This window comes from Solanum verrucosum, unplaced genomic scaffold, assembly GCF_900185275.1.
Source record: "Solanum verrucosum unplaced genomic scaffold, falcon-dt-bn FXZP01000196.1, whole genome shotgun sequence".
Taxonomy (NCBI): domain Eukaryota; kingdom Viridiplantae; phylum Streptophyta; class Magnoliopsida; order Solanales; family Solanaceae; genus Solanum; species Solanum verrucosum.
The window spans coordinates 2,709,067-2,728,716 of record NW_026020420.1 but is presented as its reverse complement, the minus strand read 5'-3'; the positions used below and the strand labels follow the sequence as shown (position 1 = coordinate 2,728,716).

Here is a 19,650-nt window from a genome sequence, read left to right as displayed (position 1 = left end):
AACTTAATAGTGAATGACAAAGACGGGTGGTAAAAGAAATTTTATAGAAGATTCAGTAAATATTTTTAAATAGCATTTCCTTGAAACTTTTTTTTTTTTGGATTTAAATTATATACATTATTGAGCATATAATTTTTTTATACTATTAATATAGTTTAACATGTGTTGAACAATTATAAATGATCTGTAAGTGTTTTTGTTTTTTAATTTTAGTTTCTGACAAAATCAAACAAAAATAAGAAGTTTCTGACAAAATCTTGGAATGGTTCTTTAAAAAAATTGCAAGATATATATTGTATTATTGCTGAAACGTGCATTGTATTATTTAGATATTATATAAAAAAAATTATATTTTTATCAATTAACAAATGCTATATATTTTATTGTACAAATGATAAGTTACACCATCAATAATACACACAAAAAAAAAAAATAGGAGTGGGGAGGAAGGAAGAAATTAAGAGACCATGCAGTGAATTATCTATAATGACAGTGTTTGCAATAAAATTTCGTAGAAATAAATTATAATCACGAAATAAATAAATAAATAAATATTTTATTTATTTATAATGTTGTGAGTATATTTACGTGTATTTTGTGATTTTAGGGGCATTAATAATGTACTTTTCAAAAGAATATATATTATATATATATACCATTTTATATAGGCGTGAATTAGGGTTTAACGTAACCTCCGAATCAACTCTAATGGGATGTCTTATCTCGTAGAAACTCGATTTAAATCAAATAATTTTTTAATAGTTGTTGTTTCTCTCTCTAAATAATTTATATAAATACCCTTTTCCCCCTCACAAATAAAGAACATCTCAAACAAAACCCAAAAGAAATGGATTGTTTAAAAAAGTCTTCTCTTTTTTCTTTGCCAATTTTTTTGTTATATTTCTCCATAACTTTATCTTTCAACAATGGCGTTAATGCTTCACACAAAGTTTTTCCAGGGTTGCAATCTACAAGCACGGTTGATGTGAAAAATGTTCATAGAACTGGTTATCATTTTCAACCTCCTAAAAACTGGATCAATGGTACGTACATTTTGTCATACCTTCATTTATATAAATATTATTGTACGATTTAAGTTATACATTTCGATAATATAATTTTTTTTTATGTTATTAGTACAATAGTATACTACAATTAACATGTAAGAACAGGTTATAATTTTGTGGTGCATATATATATGTATGTGAGATAAGATAAGATCATTGCATTCTATGATTATAACCTCATGATTTTTATCTTTTTGCTGTGTTTCTGAATAACTAGATTTTGTTTATTCAGTTATAATTGGACGTTGACTGGAAATATTAATATTCAGTTATTTTAATTTCTTACTCTGATGGCTTTTGAGTTAATGTCTATCGGAAATAGTCTCTCTACCTCCTCGAGGTAATGGTAAGATTTGTGTACGTTTTAATCTCTCTGGATTCGTTTTAGTGAAATTTCATTAAATATGTTATTGTTGTTGTACGGCTTTCGAGCTAATGAAACTAAGTATGTAAAAAAAACTTAAGTATGTGGTTGTGGATGGTTGAGATCTTATCCACGCTTAATCAGTGATTTCAAGTTCGACTTGTTAAGAATGAAAAAAAATATGTTGAAAACGCCAATCTTAAAAATGGACACTGTAATGTACGAATTCAAATTTTATCGTATGTCTCAACTCTCAACGTAAATATCCAACATCGAAGGAAGGAAAAAAATGAAACTACGTGATATTCATACCTTTTTTGGAAGTGCTTTTGGTGTTATAGGTTTGTCAATGATTTGTTTCTTGTCTGTATATGTTTTATTTTTATTTTATAGAAGAAGAAAATATTTAAATAAGAAATATTAAACTGCTGGAAATAAATATACTTCACTTGTTTTTGAACCACCACATTGTGGCAAGCAACTCTAGTAAGTAGCATTCACGTAAATATAGTGGATATTGTACTCAACATGACATACTAATTAATATATAGTATGTATTATACATCTCATCACATGTGGGTTGGATTTTATAGAGACAACTGTTTAGGCAGGGCCAAGTTGTGTATGTAATGCAATTGATAATAATGTATTCCTAGGGTGAAGTCAGAAATTTCGGGTGTTCAAGATTTAATATATATACATATGAATAATAAATTTTGACTTATATATAAGGGTGTTTGATTGATTATCCTAAGCTATATGTCGCTACCTACTATATAGTCCCTCCATTTCAATTTACTTGTTTTACTTTTCGTCTAAATTCATTTTTTTTTTCCTTTTTTGACAACTATTATCTGATTCCTAATAACTTTTCACATAACTTATTTAAGATCTACGCAATTGAAAAATATTTTAGTACATCTACATTTATTAAAGACCACAAAATTTAAAAGTTTACGTTATTTTCTTAAACTCTGTGTCAAGTCAAACGACAAAATTTCAAAACTCCTAAATATCATAACGAGCAATGTATTAAGTGATAAGTTCAGAACTCATAAATTTCAAATCTCGACTTGTTTCCCTCCGACTAGGGTTGGGATTTGCTAAGTGACTGGGAAATCTCCTCTATGAAAGTTTTAAATAATCTTTGCTTTTTCTTAAACATTCGTACTAGAATCTAGTCAAACACCTTCACATAAATTGAAACGGAATGACTTCATAATTTCTTTGTTCTGGAAGATCATAGCCATCTTGTTTACTTCATATTTGTTTACTTCATATTTGTTTCCTTTGAGATTTGATTAAACTAAATTTCATTTAATTTGTAAACATAATAATTTCATTAAGTTGTATATTTTCTAATCAATATTTTATTTGCATGCATGGTCACCATCGAATGCTTCAAACGAACACAGATCCCAACGGTGAGTTACAAAATTTCCCCCTTTTAGTAATTTTGTTAAATTTAATAATCTTTTTATTTATAATTAAGCTTCTTTTTTTCTAATATAATTTTTTTTACCAAACAGCCCCAATGTACTTTAATGGTGTCTATCATCTATTCTACCAATACAATCCATATGGATCCGTATGGGGAAATATTGTTTGGGCCCATTCAGTTTCAACGGACTTGATTAATTGGATCCCACTTGAACCCGGAATCTATCCGTCCGAAGTATTCGACAAATATGGTACATGGTCCGGGTCAGCCACAATCTTACCCAACAACAAGCCCATTATCCTCTACACCGGAATCGTCGATGCAAAAAATACCCAAGTCCAAAACTATGCAATCCCAGCCGACATATCCGATCCATTTCTTCGTAAATGGATCAAGCCCGACAACAACCCATTAATTGTCGCTGACGTTAGCATTAACAAGACCCAATTCCGTGACCCAACCACATGTTGGTTGGGTGAGGATGGTTATTGGAGAACCTTGATAGGGAGTGTGTGGGGAAAACAAGGATTGGCAATATTGTATAAAAGTAAAAATTTCATGAAATGGACCAAGGTTCAACATCCACTTCATTCAGTTGACGGTACTGGAAATTGGGAATGTCCTGATTTTTTTCCTGTATTATTGCATGGTTCAAATGGATTGGATGCCTCATACAACAAGAAAAATATTAAACATGTTCTTAAAGTTAGTCTTGATGTTACGAGGTTTGAATACTATACAGTTGGTAAATATGATACAAAAAAAGATAGGTATATTCCAGATAAGACTTCTATCGATGGTTGGAAGGGATTAAGACTTGATTATGGTAATTATTATGCATCTAAATCATTCTATGACCCTAGCAAAAATCGAAGAATTATGTGGGGTTGGGCTAATGAATCAGATACTGTCAATGACGATGTCAAGAAAGGATGGGCGGGAATTCAAACTATTCCCCGCAAACTATGGCTTGATCCTAGTGGAAAACAATTAGTCCAATGGCCTGTCGAAGAATTAGAAGCTTTAAGAGAGCAAAAGATACAATTAAGTAATCGCAAGTTAAACAAAGGAGATAAAATTGAAGTTAAAGGAATCACACCTGCACAGGTTTGAATTTCTTGTTTTTTTTTTTTTTTTTTTTTTCATTTTGTATCATATTGTTGCATAAAATAAAAGTCTAAATTAGGGCTTTATTGAGAATTGCAGGCTGATGTTGAAGTGACATTTTCATTTTCAAGTTTGGATAAGGCAGAGCCATTTGATCCCAATTGGGCTAACCTTTATGCTCAAGATGTATGCGCCATTAAAGGCTCAACGGTGCAAGGTGGACTTGGGCCATTTGGGCTCTTAACTTTGGCTTCTCAAAATTTGGAAGAATATACGCCGGTATTTTTCAGAGTTTTTAAGGCCCAAGATAAATATAAGGTTCTCATGTGCTCTGATGCCTCAAGGTTCGTTTATTTTTTCTTTCAGTCTTATACCTTAACGACATAAAATAGGATTAAACAAGTTCTATTTAGTTTAACTCATAGTGATCATTTATATATCTAGTATCTTTCTATATATGAGGTTTATTATTGGAGGTTCAAAATCCACATAACTCATTATCAATAGTTTTGGTAAATCTATTATAGTTTAAAGTCTAAACTCATTATTTAACTTTAAGTATCTATTTATTTTTCTTTTGTATGATGATCAGATCAACCCTCAAGAATGATAAGACAATGTACAAGCCATCATTTGCTGGATATGTAGATATAGATTTAACAAACAAGACATTGTTTTTAAGGAGTTTGGTAAGTTTTTTTCATTTGTTTTTTGGAAAACAAATTCATTTCTCTAATATTCTTTATTTATGTATATCCCCATACTGTATTTTATTGATCTCACTTCCTATTTTTATTTACAGATTGATCACTCAGTAGTAGAAAGCTTTGGTGCCGGAGGAAAAACATGTATCACATCAAGGGTTTATCCGACATTAGCAATTTATGATAATGCACATCTATTTGTCTTTAATAATGGGACAGAGACTATCAAAATTAAGTCATTGAATGCATGGACCATGGGTAAACCTAAGATGAATTGGTCATTTGGTCACTCTTCTTATTGATGATGATAACACTTTGTAATAAGTTCCACATTTTTGTGGTGACATATTTGATTTGCTCAAACATTTTGATGTTTGTTTTGGTGAATTTTGTTCAATATATTCTATATGGTATCTAAGCAGACATCTGTTTTCTTTTCGTATCAAATATGACTAATATGGTGAATATGGTTATACACTAGACCTTTTGTGTGAAAGTGTTTTGAGAAACATATAGTTATAACTTATAACACACAATATCTCTATATATTGTGGATCCATAAACTGCCAAAAACATGAAAAAATCAAGATAAAGCTGGCTCTTTCTCTGGCAAAAAAAACCATAGCCTCATATAGACTGATCAAGAACCCCAATGCCAATGTTAAGTTTGTACATATATATATATATAGTCAACTAATTAATTAACAAGATCGATGACTTATATGAATAGCTAAAGGACATGACATGTGAACACTAAATGCCAATAGTCCAATAGATTTTGCAAGTTGCAATATTTGAGGTTCATTTTATTTGACTTAAATTGGAAAGTTGTGAATCACTTGTTGTATATACCAATGTGAAAACTAATACTATTGGAGTTGGAGGTCACACACAGGCACTATAGAAATTTACTTGATACATACTCAGATGTGTCATTTAGACATTCGAATTAAGACATGTTATAATTGAACAACTCAGTTTCTAATAAAGTGTTTGATTAGACATTTTCGATTAAATTGTTGAAAAAAAGTTGCACGTGTTTTTATTTATGTATTTGGTAGTTAAGTTAACAATATAAAATGTCATCTCCTTTAGTTATATGCATCAACCTCGAGTAAACATGTAGAAGGTTTTATAGCTTATTGAGGCGAATGTATAATTAGAGAAAATAACATATTTTATATGATTAACTTAAGCAATTAATAGACGAATATTGTGGACGCATGATTTTATTTTTCAAAATTTTAATAAAAAATATGTCTAGTTGAAGTATTTTATTAAGATCCATAAGATAAATCCAAATTCCACTTTCCACTTTTGGTTGGTTCGACCAACTGATCTAAAAATTAGTTGACATCCACAAAAGACATGCCCATCGCCCCCAAATTTTGACGTCAAAAAGTGGTGGAAATATTTATATATAAAATATAAGTAGAAACATGGGTTTAATTAATTTATTATCCGCATGGCATAAAGTTTCTTGCATTTTTTAAATTAAAAATAGAGGAAATTAAAATTTAGAACTACTAGAAATTTACTTCTTAATATAAAAAGGTTTTCATTTTTATAACTTGATAGATATCTAGGTGAAAAAGTTTTAACTATTAGAAATTTACCTTTTATAGTCTAAAAAGATAATTGTGAAAAATAGTCTAATTTTTATTTTTTTTAAATACCGTGGAACAATCTTAAAAGACATTATAATACGTCAAATTGGTGTCCGACTATAATACGTTTTAATATGTTATAAACTTATAACAATTTTAAAAGACATTATAATACACAATTTGCGATGAGATATTTCACATAAAATTGAAGACCCTCTTTGGACACAAGTGCTTGACTAATTAAACAATAGACAATATTATATTGACTAAAAATAGTTATTTTGAAATATTACTTGTTATTTCGAAAAGTCAGAAAGAATTATAATTATGTTCCAAGCTTACCACTAGAATAAGTTGCTTTATTCTTTTTAAAATGATAATTATTTTGAATCAGTTATTTATATTAAGCACAATAATTAAAATAAATTAATCAGACAGAGTAGTAGTGATAGTGCAAAACAATTTTATTTTATTTTTGTAAAAGTCATCAAAATTATTGTACTCATAAAATTCAAAAAATATTTTTGCACATTGGACACACATGTAGCCTTGAGTGGAAAAACATATAGCGAACAACTTTCTAAGACACCAAATTTGACAATAGAAATAAAAGTCTGCCAAATTTCATCAGTATATTATCACTAATAAAATTATTCGAAAATTAATTTATTTTATTAATCTGAAATCTTAACCAAAAACATTATAAAGTTGATCAGAAGGGGAAAAAGAAGTGAAAAAGTTAGTCTGAAATTTATATATATGTAGTGTTATAAAAGTAAGATTACTATGAAGTAAATATATCAAAGACAATTATAGAGGAAGACTAATAATTATTCAACTTCTCATAAATAAACTGAATTAACTTCCCATTTATAGAAAGAAAAAAATGTTATTGCATTCAGCGAGTAATTGTAAGGCCTTTCAGAAGTTATTTGTAAGCTACTTAAGCTAGCTACTTGCAATTTGTCTGTTTTAATTGCAAGTCTGAAAATTTTATTTACAAGATATCTGCTTAAGCTATTTACAAGTTATTTACTTAGTTTTATGTTTATTCAAAAAAGTGTATTGTAAATATCAATAATACGATGTATTTATAATATGAAGATAATTGTTATGATGTATAGTGCACATAATTAATTCTACTCATGTAGATTCAAATGTCAATAAATAATATTATGCTAATCTATTTTGAAGCTATCACGTTACTTGCCCCTCTATCTAGTCCAAAACATCATGATTTTCTCTTCTTTAATATTTATATTTATATAATATATATAGAGTTGAAGATTTTTCAAAGTGTTTCCAATTTTGAAAAAAGATTGAGATATGATTTTTATTTGATTAATTCAACGTAGTCGCTTTGATAATACAGAACACAAGTATCTCATTAAAAATTTATTCGCAGTCCGTTTTATATCAAAATTATATTAATTTACTATAGTTAAGTTAAAAAATTAAAATATGAATATTTACTAAGTAATTACGATTAAATAAAATTAAGAATGTATTGGAGAATATATGAACGATCTCATTAATTCTTTTCCGATAATTCCAATTTAAAAAATATATATTTATATATAGCTGAAAATTGGTCATATTTTATATTATTTTATAGAGTGCAAGAAAAAAATAAATATTAGAAACAACATATCAAGAGGATAGTCAGTTGCCATTCTTTTTCCTCAACAGTCATTCGATAAATTTAGACTGAATTAATTTTCTTAGATATTCAGAAATTATCTATAAGATACTGTTAATGTAGACTAAATTTTTTTCATATAATATTGGAGTACATCTTGATCTAATTTCGGAAAATGAACCAATAAATGATGTGGTGCAGTGGATAGAGTTGTTCCTCCCTTAATCAAGAATTTTGATTTTGAACTTAGTTATGTATACCCCAAATAGGATACTATACATTTAACACAAATCTGAATTAGTCGAGCTCACAATTTAAATACCAAACATCTAACGAGAAATAAAAAATAAAATAAAATTGAACAATGGAACGTGCTGAATATTTCAGTAAAAATACCATCATAAAAAATAAAAAATAAGATCGCTTACACATCACTCTCGGCATACTCTATTTTTGAGATCTTTTAGATATATATGTTGTTGTAGACAGAACTATATATAATGGATTCAATATTCTTTTAAAAAATAATATTCTATTAGAAAATTTCTTAAATTATTTGTTTTCCCCATTTTCTCTGGCATTACGTTAGGGTCCACCATCACATAGTCAACTTGTAAAAAAGGTCCTTATCTAACACTCAATACTTTTTTTGTTATTTGTAAGAGATAAGAAAGATAAAGTAGATCTAAAATACAACTTTATAAAATAAACATTGTTGCATCATGTTGTGTAGTCAAATGAATGAACTGTAAATTTGCCAGCTAGCCACCCCCAACTTGTGTTATGTAGGCATAATTAATTTATTTTTTGGTTAAAAAGAGACATTATTTAATCCATATCCAGTGTAATTTATAAGTAGGTCTAAAAAGAGTAATGTGTATATAGATGCTATTTCTATCTTGTAAAATAGAAAAGTTAATTTTTGATAGATCATAGACTCAAGTGAAAACGTTACAAGACAGTTCGAAAAAGGAAAATAACGAGAGAAAAGAAGTCAAGATAAAGAATTAAAGAAAGCATCACAAAGCAAATTGAAAAGTAATTGTCACTACTCACTTCAACAAAATAATACGATAATTGAAGTGTACGAATGATCAAATAGTCGTAGAAATAGAATAACAAAAACTCTCAATGTAATATTATGCCTACTAGTAAGAAGAATAAACAAGACAATTCTCAACTACCTAACTATCTATCCGAATTTATATCTTTCATAACCTCATATCTAAGATCATGTCCTTCGTTCCCTAATTTTTTATGCCTTAGCTTGTTCTTTTTCACGAGAAATAGAAACCACTACATATGACTCAAGCCTTGGATTTTAATCTTATCTTTAATAAGTTCAAGTTACCTTTTTTCAACCCTCCATAACTATCAAATGTGGATTGAACACCTCTTTTTTTTTTCTTTTTTTACTTTATTCTATTTCACGTGTTATAAATGTTAGCATGTTAATTAATATCTTTTTTTTCTTCGTTTATAATAAGATAGAATAAGTGGATAAGGAGGAAAAAGAAAAAGGGATGTGGCTCTCACTTTCTCCACGCATATGTGAAATCCAAAAATTGAATGAATACACATAAAGTATATATTGTCATAAAGAATGTCACGAGCACAATTCTTGGCAACATTTTTTGAGTAGTTGAGGAGAGAACGTAAGTCATTTGGTACGAGTGATAAAGGATGAATTATAATATTATTTTTTTATATTGATAAGGGATATTAGTTAATATGAAGATTATTTATCTTATCATTTATATTACAATGATGAAATTAATAAATTTATCTATCTCATCGGTGTACCAAACAATACAATGCATATGCAACTCTAATCACATGGTGATAATATCAGTTAACATAGTAAAGGGTAAAAACTATAATACAACAACAATACGAGATTCAATATTTGAATTTATGGATTTTGGCAATTCCTCGCTTGTCACTAAGCTCTTAACATTATATTTTTAGGTTTACGATTTATCATCCCTTGAACAACAATCAACTCATTCTACTTCCTTCACCTTAATGAGGTGTAGAATTATCCATTAGTGGTCTTCTCTAATAACGAGTCTTAAAACCACCCGTAATGTAACAGACTTTTAAATGTGAATCAGGATTAATCGAATTTGAACAAAAGAAAATAAAAAAACTAAAGTATAGAATTTGAAGGAAAGAAAACTAGAGGCAAAAATAGCCAATTGCTGATTGGTCCCTTCCATGATGATTATGGGCGGAAATTGGGAAGGACCAAAAAAAAGGTTTGACAAATCAAGCCCAATTTTGGGTTGTCCCCTAATTCTATCCTTTGACTTTTGACTCTTCAAGTACTCATTTTTTAATTGTTTTTTAATAATCACATTGTTTTGAAAATTTAAGAGTTAAAAAAAAAACTATTAAAATTTCACACCGCAATTTTTGCACAATAAAATAAATGGAAAATTGTGCAAAATAGTAAATATTTAAATCTTATTAAATGTTATATTACTATTTAGGAAAATTCTAATTTGCAATTATAGTTTCGCCTAATTTTGTTAATCGCCTGATTTGTATAATTTGCATGTTTTATATAAATTTAAAATTTGTATGATTCGGACCCTGATTGTATAAATTTAAAATTTTGTATATGATTACCCAAACTATTTGTATACGATTTGTGAAAAATTCATAATAAATTACCCTCTTTGTATATTGGCAAGTGAAATATACAAACGAAGTTCTGAAAAAAAAATTAAATATATTAATACAAAACTTGTATACACTTAGTATATTCGCAAGTGAAATATACAAATAGGCAGAAATATACAATCATAATCACCATAGAAAACGAAACTATAGTTATAGAGTCTTATTATATCTATTATGTTTGTTGTTTCTGAAATTTCAATACAAGAAAGTGTTTTCTATTACGAAATTTTGAAGATTAAAAAAAAGGTAACTTTCTTCAATATTTACATGCTTGGAGAAATTACGTACACTAATTAACTATGTTCTTTGTTTTCTTGAATTTTCTATTGAGTTGTTCAACTGTTAAATATCTCATGAGATTTGTTGTTTTGATTTTTCTAATTAAGTTCCTTAATTGATTTCTCCACCAAAATATACTGTTTACTTATAAGATAATTTTTAAAAATATTTACTTGTGAGGACTACGGAGTTAAGGACAAGACTCGATTCAACCTCATATATAATATGATTTAAAAGTCAAATTAGTTATCAATTTAAGTATTTCTATAGCAAATAATAAAATAACAAAGATACAAAGCCTAACTTAACCTCAAAAGTTAGCTCAAGAGGTAAGGATTTTGTCCAAACTATATTAAAGAGGTCACACATCCCTTAAAGGACCGATGTAAGACTCTTCACACACATCCGTTGCTCCACAATTAATAGGTAAGGGGCCAATATCAGAAATAAGAATTAAAATGAGATATGCTTTGATATCATATAAAGAATTAATGAATTTTTGATATAATTCAATCTCAAATTTAATTTAAGAAATTATAATTACTAAAAATCATGTTAAAGAGACCACTCATCTTTAATAAAGATCGATGTAAAGATTCCACTTGTATGTCTCAATACATAGTTGGAGTAAATAAGTTCGAATCAGAATTCTAAATATTTCATATAATTGAAGTATTGATTTTTCTTGAAAGTGAGGAATTTTTTAAACAATCATTAAATGTAATTTCAGAAAAATAAACTGTATAAAATTAGAGTTAATTATGCCTTAATTATATCCATACTACATCGATCTATGGGAACAAAGGGATTACTATAACACAAAGACTTGAAACCCCAAAAACTAAATGTTAACATACCGTGATCCAATGAAAGTTACATGTTTATTTATAAAAGTTATTGAAAAGTCCAAGTCAACTTTTTTTCATCCGATGCACAATATTCATATTAGCCAATCAATTTAAATTTGCATCACATAGGACTTCATTCAAGGAGAAGTACATACGATTCAAATCCAAATTTTATGATTAAGAAGAAGAAAAATAAGTCTCATACACTGCATAACATTTGTTAATGGTAGGTCTAAATCACCTTGCATAGACATACTAGTTACAGTAGCCCATGCTAGCACGGGCCCAACATATATTTTTATTTTTTATTTTAATTTATGTGACATTAATAAAATTTTAACGGTCAAACAATTTTTTTGTATGTTTTTTAAATTTTAAATTGTTGATTATTGTGGTTAATAATACTTTATATGTAATTCAATATTCTCTTTGTCCCAATTTATGTGTCATTGATAGAATTTCGAAAGTCAAGCAAATTTTGTATATGTCTTTTAGATTTTGAAGTTATTTAATTATTATGAGTTATAGTACATTTTACATATATGTTACTTTTTCTATCCCAAACTATGTGACATTAGTCGAATTTTGAGAGTTGATCAAATTTTTTTGAATGTCCTTTAAATTTTGAAGTTGCTAATTATTGTGTGATTTATAGTAAGTTTCATGTTATTTCAAATAATATATGTTATTTCCTCTATCCTAATTTATATGGCACTAATAGATTTTGAGCTTCAACCAAATTTTATAGATGTCTTTATAATATTTTAGGGTTTAATTACCTCTTTCTGATTTTTAATCCATTAATATGTTTTCTTCACAATTATCAGTAGAGCTACCTTTCAGTGTTGATGGTTTAGCAACATACCCTTAAAAGAACAGACCATCGAAAGCTTCCTCTTATTGCTTATTGTGCGTATTATTAAGTAAAAAGTATTCTAATTAATTCTACTAAAGATTCACTAATTAAATGCTGAGAGAAATTAATTAATGTGAGAAAAGTACTGAAAGAAAGACTTAATCCTACTTCATTTGTCCAAGAATTATTGTCTATTATACTATTTTGGAATATCCTACAATACTTGTCCACTTTATGAAATCAATGGATAGTTTACCCCTTATCATTAATTATAGTCATTTTTCAATTATATTTTTTAATACATTAGATTTATTATATTTAAAGAATGATATAGTAATATTACTCTTCTATTTATAATTTCTTAAAAAATGTATGAAGTCAATACTGGAGAAATATTATTGGAGAGAGAATAGTTGATATCAGTCACCAAAGCAATACAACTAAGTAGTAATAAGTGGGGCCCATGTTTTCAGAAAGTTGTGCAAATTATTTGTAGTTTTAAGGGGACAAATTAGTCCAATAGATACAAAAAATGAAATGCAACTGCAATACTCCTTTAACTAACCAATTGAATTACATTTTTCATGTGAAATTGCAAAAGTAACATCTGAGGATTTTTTTGTCAATTCCCATAAACGGGAAGCTCCTCACATTCACTCTTATTAATAGTAGTAATATAATAATTTTCAAAGTTAAATTAGATTGTATTAATTTGATATTTTAAACAAAAAATTTAAATATGCAAAATCTATACAAAAAGTACTATAAATTGTAATTTTTTGCATATGAATATGATGAAAAAACACATTGTAAAATATTAGTTAAAATTCTTATAGTTTGACTCTAAAAAGGAAATCATAACAATTAAAAGTGTATAGAGAGAGTAATAAATAGGTAATTAAATTTCAAGAAGTTTAAAATAAAAGATTGAGAAAAAGAATAAGATAGACAACATATATTGAAATAAATGGGCCCAAATGAGGTAGGTAATTAATGGTGTTAAATTGTCCAATAATATAAATTTTAAAGGTACAGCCATAAAAGAAGAATGTACAACACTATCTAAGCACATATCATCCAACACTTGTCATGTGCTAAGTAGTAGATATTCCCACTTATTATATATAGTAACACTTGTCATGTGCTAAGTAGTATATATTCCCACTTATTATATATGGTAATAAATAAATAGCAAAAGCCACGTGGGATCAAAAAACGGTAAACAAAAGGAGGAAAGTAGTGGGAAAGAAGGATTATAATTTAATTTTTCAAAATAAAATTGATAAGAGAAACATCAGAGAATTTTCTAAACGGCCCTCAGTTTGTTTATTAAGTAAATAAAACTATATGTTATAAAATTAGCTCGTCAAAATATAACTTGTCTAATATGTGTATGTTTAGACAGGTTATTGACACGCTTATTTATTAGCTTAGTCATTTTAGTTCATCAAAATTGTGTTGATATGTATTCTAAATTATCTCATGAGAAATTTAGTTAAAAAAATCTTAAGAAAACATTTTTTTTATTTGATACGTTATATAATTTTTTATAAAAGAACAAATAAAGATAATTAGAACTTAGTCAAAATTGAGTAAATTGGGTCTGACTCGCATTTCAGCTCGTAATATATTGACCAACCAATTTATTAACTCGACAAATTTTGACCCGTTCAAATTCAATTCGATAGAAACATTTAATTAATATTCAACGTTTACTCCTATGTACTTTTTGTTCAACATGCTAACAATCTTAGTCTTTTGATAATTATCTATTCATTTCTATGAGCTTTTCTCTATAAATACTCTTCACACCCTTTCTTTCTACTACATATTAACTCTCTCTTTCTCTTTTAACACACCAAAAGAAAAGAATTAAAGATGGATATTTTAAGAAGATCTTCTTCTCTTTGGGTTTTGCCAATTCTTTTGTTGTGTTTCTTTATCAACAATGGAGTATTTGTTGATGCTTCTCACAAAGTTTATATGCACTTGCAATCTACTACTAGCCATGTTGATGTTAGCAAGGTCCATAGAACTGGTTATCATTTTCAACCTCCTAAAAATTGGATCAACGGTACGTTTTTCATGTCTATGTTTGTATCTCAATTTATGATTTAGACATTATGAGTTCTGAGTTGAACATAAAAAGTCTTGAAATATGTATTTGTTCATATTCATATTTGTTTTTTTGCACAATTATATGAACATAATGTTTGGGTTAAAAGTCGTGAGTTTTTGCCAAATCTATTGCTAGGGGACGGAGCTAGACAATTAAGTACGTCCATAGAGGTTCAGCCAAATGCAACAGTTTTAGTTTGATTGTTGTATTTATATTAAGAAATTAACTATGTAGGTATACAAATTAAATTCAGAACTCAATTACTAATACGATATGATCACTATTTTAAAATTTAGAATAAACTTAAAGCTTGTATCCGCTTTTGTCCATGGTTTTTTCTTGTCTTTGGAAGTATATACTTATGTACAACCTAGGTGTTTGTGGATAAATAAAAATGAACGGAAGGACCTACGTGTTTGTGTATAAATAAAAATGAACGGAAGGAATAATGATTAGAAATGATTTATTTAATAATTATTTCCAGCTGATTGGTTAGGTTGACTGAAAATGTTAGGCTATTTTGATACTATTTGTTATAATAATAACAATAATAATAATAATAATAATACTCTGACAGCTTTTGAGTTAATGAAACTACATGTTGCCCATGACGAGTAGATTCACATATTGTAATTAATATTGCCGTTCTATAGATATTAGAAGATTTGAAAATATTTTTGTTTGTTCACAATTCACATCATCAATTTATAAGTCAAACTTAGGTGCCAGCCTGCTATTTTTTACTTATATAAATAATAATAATTTTTTTTTGTTTGAAATATTACTCTGATATGATAGGCAAATAATCATAAAATAATATATATACTAAAAATAGAAAATAAATATTTTTCACATCCTCGATTCGATTCAAAGAATTCTAACTCGTAGAAAGGTTTATGATGTGTTTTTTAGAGACAGCTAATATATGGTCAACTTGAGGCTAGCTTGAGAAAATGGACTTAATGCATGTGTCATGTGATATCTTTATATAATATTGAATATATATTTATATCAACCAAAAAATAGAGTTAATAATATAATATCTATGAGGATTGAGGTACAGTAATAAATATTCTTTCATCCTTAATCAAGAGGTCTCGAATTTGACTCTACTTGGGTACGAAGTCATTTTTTGTTAGGAAACGTTTCACCCTAATATGGAACTTTCTGGGGTGAATCTCGATTTAGTCGGGCTCACCAGACACCGGGCGGAAAAAAAAATGTTGATAATATAATATAGTATAGTCAACTCCACCTCCCACCCCCCAAACCAGGTGGGGTACGTGGGTTGGTGGTAGAATCTGAACCAATCGTATATATAATATTATTTATATTATAGTATATACAAATAAAACGTGAAGAGCCCAAAAGTACGTGAAATATATAGAGCCAAAATATATGACGTAAAGATGAAAAGAAATTTAAAATAAAAATATGAATAACTCTATACATTCGTTATGATTTCATTTGTTCTCTTGACAATTCAGTTTGTGTAATTAAAAAAAAATAGAAATGATAATAGTAATTTAATATAACAATAATAAATATAGTCCTTGTTGTTACTATCATGATAAATAGAAGAAGAAAAAAAGAGTTAGAAAACGACCCTTTTTTTCTTTCTTTTTTTTTGGTTTATATTTGAGGAATAAAGAAAAGTCAAAATGTTTTTGGACAATATTGGCAACTTGTAGCCTGTAGGAAAGTCTTTGTCTTCGGGCACATCCTTCTTGTTGGTCTCCGACACAAGCGGATTCAGGATTTTAAATTTATGGACTCTATAGTAGAAATGATTCTAAAAATTTGAGTACGAGTTCATGTAAACTATAACATTTATTCAGACTCTATATATAGTTTTAAAAATCTATTAAATATTTGATAGTGAACACGTCTTGTTATTATTATAGTATTTATAACTTGTAGTCATCGTAGGAACTCATCTAGATCTATTAAGTATCTATAATAATTTTCGCTAATTAAATTCTGAATGAATTATTTATACATATTAAAATATTTTCAGATAAAGCTTTTGAGTTTTGTTTACTCGTAACTTCAATAGTATATTTGAGTTTTCTTTTTGTATAAGTCATAATTTGCCCTTTTTTCCATGGAAAAGAGGTTGTGGGCCTTGCATGAGTTGGTTCCCTTTAGAAACTTTTTAAAAAAAAGAAAAAAAAAAGGGTAGATTTCAATGTTGAAAAAGAAAAAAAAACACTAAAACTTTTTATATTTCCTAGATTTTTTTATATTTTTAGTGACAGTGAAAGCACATTCATCAAAACTTCAAAATATGTGCATTAATTATTCATCTAAATATTTATTTAGCTGGATGATCCATGTACTATTCTTCATCCCCTTAGGTTTTGATTTTAACATTTTACAATTATAAGTTTTAATTTCTTGCTAACATTTATTATGTTTTGACTAATCAATCTCAATTGTTCCTTTTTTTTTCATGGTTTTTTCATGATGCTTCAAACAAACAACAGATCCAAATGGTGAGTCAAATTTACTTATTTTTACAAATACTTTTTACTAGCCATAATTTAATTTTATTTACTTTGTAGTAATTTTTCTTTTTTTGTCATTTTTGTTCTCAATAGGTCCAATGTATTACAATGGAGTGTACCATTTATTCTACCAGTACAACCCAAAGGGAGCAATATGGGGCAACATTGTTTGGGCCCATTCGGTCTCAAAGGACTTGATCAATTGGATCCCACTTGAACCCGCTATCTACCCGTCCAAAGTATTTGACAAGTATGGTACATGGTCCGGGTCAGCCACAATCTTGCCAGGCAACAAGCCTGTTATTCTCTACACTGGAATTGTGGATGCTAATAAGACACAAGTCCAAAATTATGCAATCCCAGCTGACATGTCTGATCCATATCTTCGTAAGTGGATCAAGCCCGATAACAATCCATTGATTGTTGCTGACAAAACCATCAACAAAAGCCAATTTCGTGATCCAACAACAGCATGGATGGGCCGAGATGGAAATTGGAGAATCTTGGTTGGGAGTGTGAGGAATCATAGGGGAAAGGTTATAATGTACAAAAGTAATAAGAACTTCATGAAATGGACCAAAGCCAAACACCCACTCCACTCAGCTCAGGGTACTGGAAATTGGGAATGTCCTGATTTTTTTCCAGTGTCATTGAAAAATAAAGATGGTTTGGACACGTCATACAACGGCGAAGACATTAAACATGTTCTTAAGGTTAGCTTTGATGTTACTAGGTTTGATCATTACACAATTGGTACATATGACACCAAAAAGGATAAGTACTTTCCGGATAACACTTCTATTGATGGATGGAAAGGATTGAGACTTGACTATGGTAACTATTACGCGTCCAAGACATTCTTTGATAGTGGCAAGAATCGTAGGATTTTGTTGGGTTGGGCTAATGAATCAGATACTGTTGATAACGATGTGAGGAAAGGATGGGCCGGAGTTCACCCTATTCCTCGTAAAATTTGGCTTGATTCTAGTGGAAAACAATTGGTTCAATGGCCTGTTCAAGAATTAGAAACACTGAGAAAGAAAAAGGTTCAATTAAACAATAAAAAGTTGAACAAAGGAGAAAAGGTTGAAATCAAAGGAATCACAGTTGCACAGGTTTGGGCTTTATTTTTTTTACTTTTTTTTCTTTTGTTATACTTATTTGAGACGCATGTGAAAAAGCAAATTAAATTTGAAAATTGCAGGCTGATGTTGAAGTGATTTTCTCATTCGCAAGTTTGGAAAAGGCAGAGCCATTTGATCCTAGTTGGGCTGATCTTTACGCGCAAGATGTATGCGCCATTAAAGGTTCAACGGTCCAAGGTGGACTTGGGCCTTTTGGGCTCCTAACTTTGGCTTCTAAAAACTTAGAAGAATACACACCCGTTTTCTTTAGAATTTTCAAGGCTCATGATAAATACAAGGTTCTCATGTGTTCCGATGCCTCAAGGTTTGTTCTTTCATTTTTTAAACGCCTCACCCACCAAAAAAAAAAAGAACATGTCACATAAATTGACAATATTGTTATTCAACTTCAATTGAATTGTTTGTTTATTTGTTTCCATTGATGTCACCAGGTCAAGCCTAAAGAATGAAACAACTATGTACAAACCATCATTTGCTGGATATGTAGATGTAGATTTAGCAGACAAGAAATTGTCTCTTAGAAGTTTGGTAAGCCCTCATCTCATTTCTTTGTTAATTTATCTATTTCATACAAAAATTTCGCGTGTTTTAACAATTTGGTTATATTTCAGATTGATCATTCGGTAGTGGAAAGTTTTGGTGCTGGAGGAAAAACATGCATTACATCAAGGGTTTATCCAACATTGACGATATTTGACAAAGCACATTTATTTGCATTCAACAACGGCGCGGAGAGAATCACAATTGAGACTCTAAATGCTTGGAGCATGGCTAATGCAAAGTTGCACTAGAACATTCGGAGAATAGAATAGTCATGATTTTTACCTTATTATGCCACGTCACAGAAACCATAGTATAGAAATTTAACTTGCAGTTATTCATGAATGGTGCAATATTTAATATAAAAGTCTTGTCATATATTGATCAAATGTCTTATTGAATTAAGAGAATGAGTATCTTGGTGCAATTTCTTTTTCATTATGATTGAGATATATGTCTGGAGCCAACTCTTTTGGTCAATTATAGCCTTTGAAACTAACTCGGGATAATGAGACCATCTCTCTATCCTTCTTTACTTAAATATTGAACTGGGCTCGAACTTTGTGACATAAGGCACAAGTCTCTCCGCCTTTGCCAATCAGCAATCAGTTGTAACAAACTTTGGAATAATTGAACAAGCAGTAGTTAATGATATTGAACAAACGCTTTTATTTAATTTAAGTGTATGGACAACAATTCAAACTTTCCTCCAGCCTAAGAATGTTTCTCAATGAATTTCTAC

General features: G+C 28.8%; 4 protein-coding genes across 4 annotated transcripts in view; 3 read left to right on the top strand and 1 right to left on the bottom strand.

Annotated features, from left to right (window-relative positions):
- LOC125807089 (4-hydroxy-tetrahydrodipicolinate synthase, chloroplastic) overlaps positions 1–19,650 on the top strand; it is a 178,691-nt gene that overhangs the window by 10,773 nt on the left and 148,268 nt on the right. The window lies entirely within an intron of this gene.
- Positions 1–19,650, bottom strand: part of LOC125807075 (cell division protein FtsZ homolog 2-1, chloroplastic) — a 217,496-nt gene that overhangs the window by 160,852 nt on the left and 36,994 nt on the right. The window lies entirely within an intron of this gene.
- LOC125807065 (beta-fructofuranosidase, insoluble isoenzyme 1-like) lies at positions 717–5,163 on the top strand. Its single transcript, XM_049486824.1, has 6 exons — positions 717–1,043; positions 2,847–2,855; positions 2,961–3,979; positions 4,079–4,323; positions 4,572–4,668; positions 4,782–5,163. Exons 1-6 carry the CDS (start codon positions 848–850, stop codon positions 4,983–4,985), a joined length of 1,770 nt encoding a protein of 589 aa, XP_049342781.1. The 5' UTR covers positions 717–847; the 3' UTR covers positions 4,986–5,163.
- On the top strand, positions 17,188–19,202 carry LOC125807071 (beta-fructofuranosidase, insoluble isoenzyme 1-like). The gene is made up of 5 exons (XM_049486830.1): positions 17,188–17,211; positions 17,317–18,338; positions 18,428–18,672; positions 18,800–18,896; positions 18,980–19,202. The coding sequence occupies exons 2-5, from the start codon at positions 17,322–17,324 to the stop codon at positions 19,157–19,159; spliced, it is 1,539 nt and encodes a 512-aa protein (XP_049342787.1). The 5' UTR covers positions 17,188–17,211; positions 17,317–17,321; the 3' UTR covers positions 19,160–19,202.

Bases quoted from the DNA above. Each gene is read 5' to 3' on its own strand.
- LOC125807065 (XM_049486824.1), top strand. From the start codon at position 848: ATGGATTGTTTAAAAAAGTCTTCTCTTTTTTCTTTGCCAATTTTTTTG. The intron at 3,980-4,078 runs GTTTGAATTTCT...TGAGAATTGCAG, and splicing joins AAGGAATCACACCTGCACAG to GCTGATGTTGAAGTGACATT. The intron at 4,324-4,571 runs GTTCGTTTATTT...TATGATGATCAG, and splicing joins ATGTGCTCTGATGCCTCAAG to ATCAACCCTCAAGAATGATA.
- LOC125807071 (XM_049486830.1), top strand. From the start codon at position 17,322: ATGTATTACAATGGAGTGTACCATTTATTCTACCAGTACAACCCAAAG. The intron at 18,339-18,427 runs GTTTGGGCTTTA...TGAAAATTGCAG, and splicing joins AAGGAATCACAGTTGCACAG to GCTGATGTTGAAGTGATTTT. The intron at 18,673-18,799 runs GTTTGTTCTTTC...TGATGTCACCAG, and splicing joins ATGTGTTCCGATGCCTCAAG to GTCAAGCCTAAAGAATGAAA.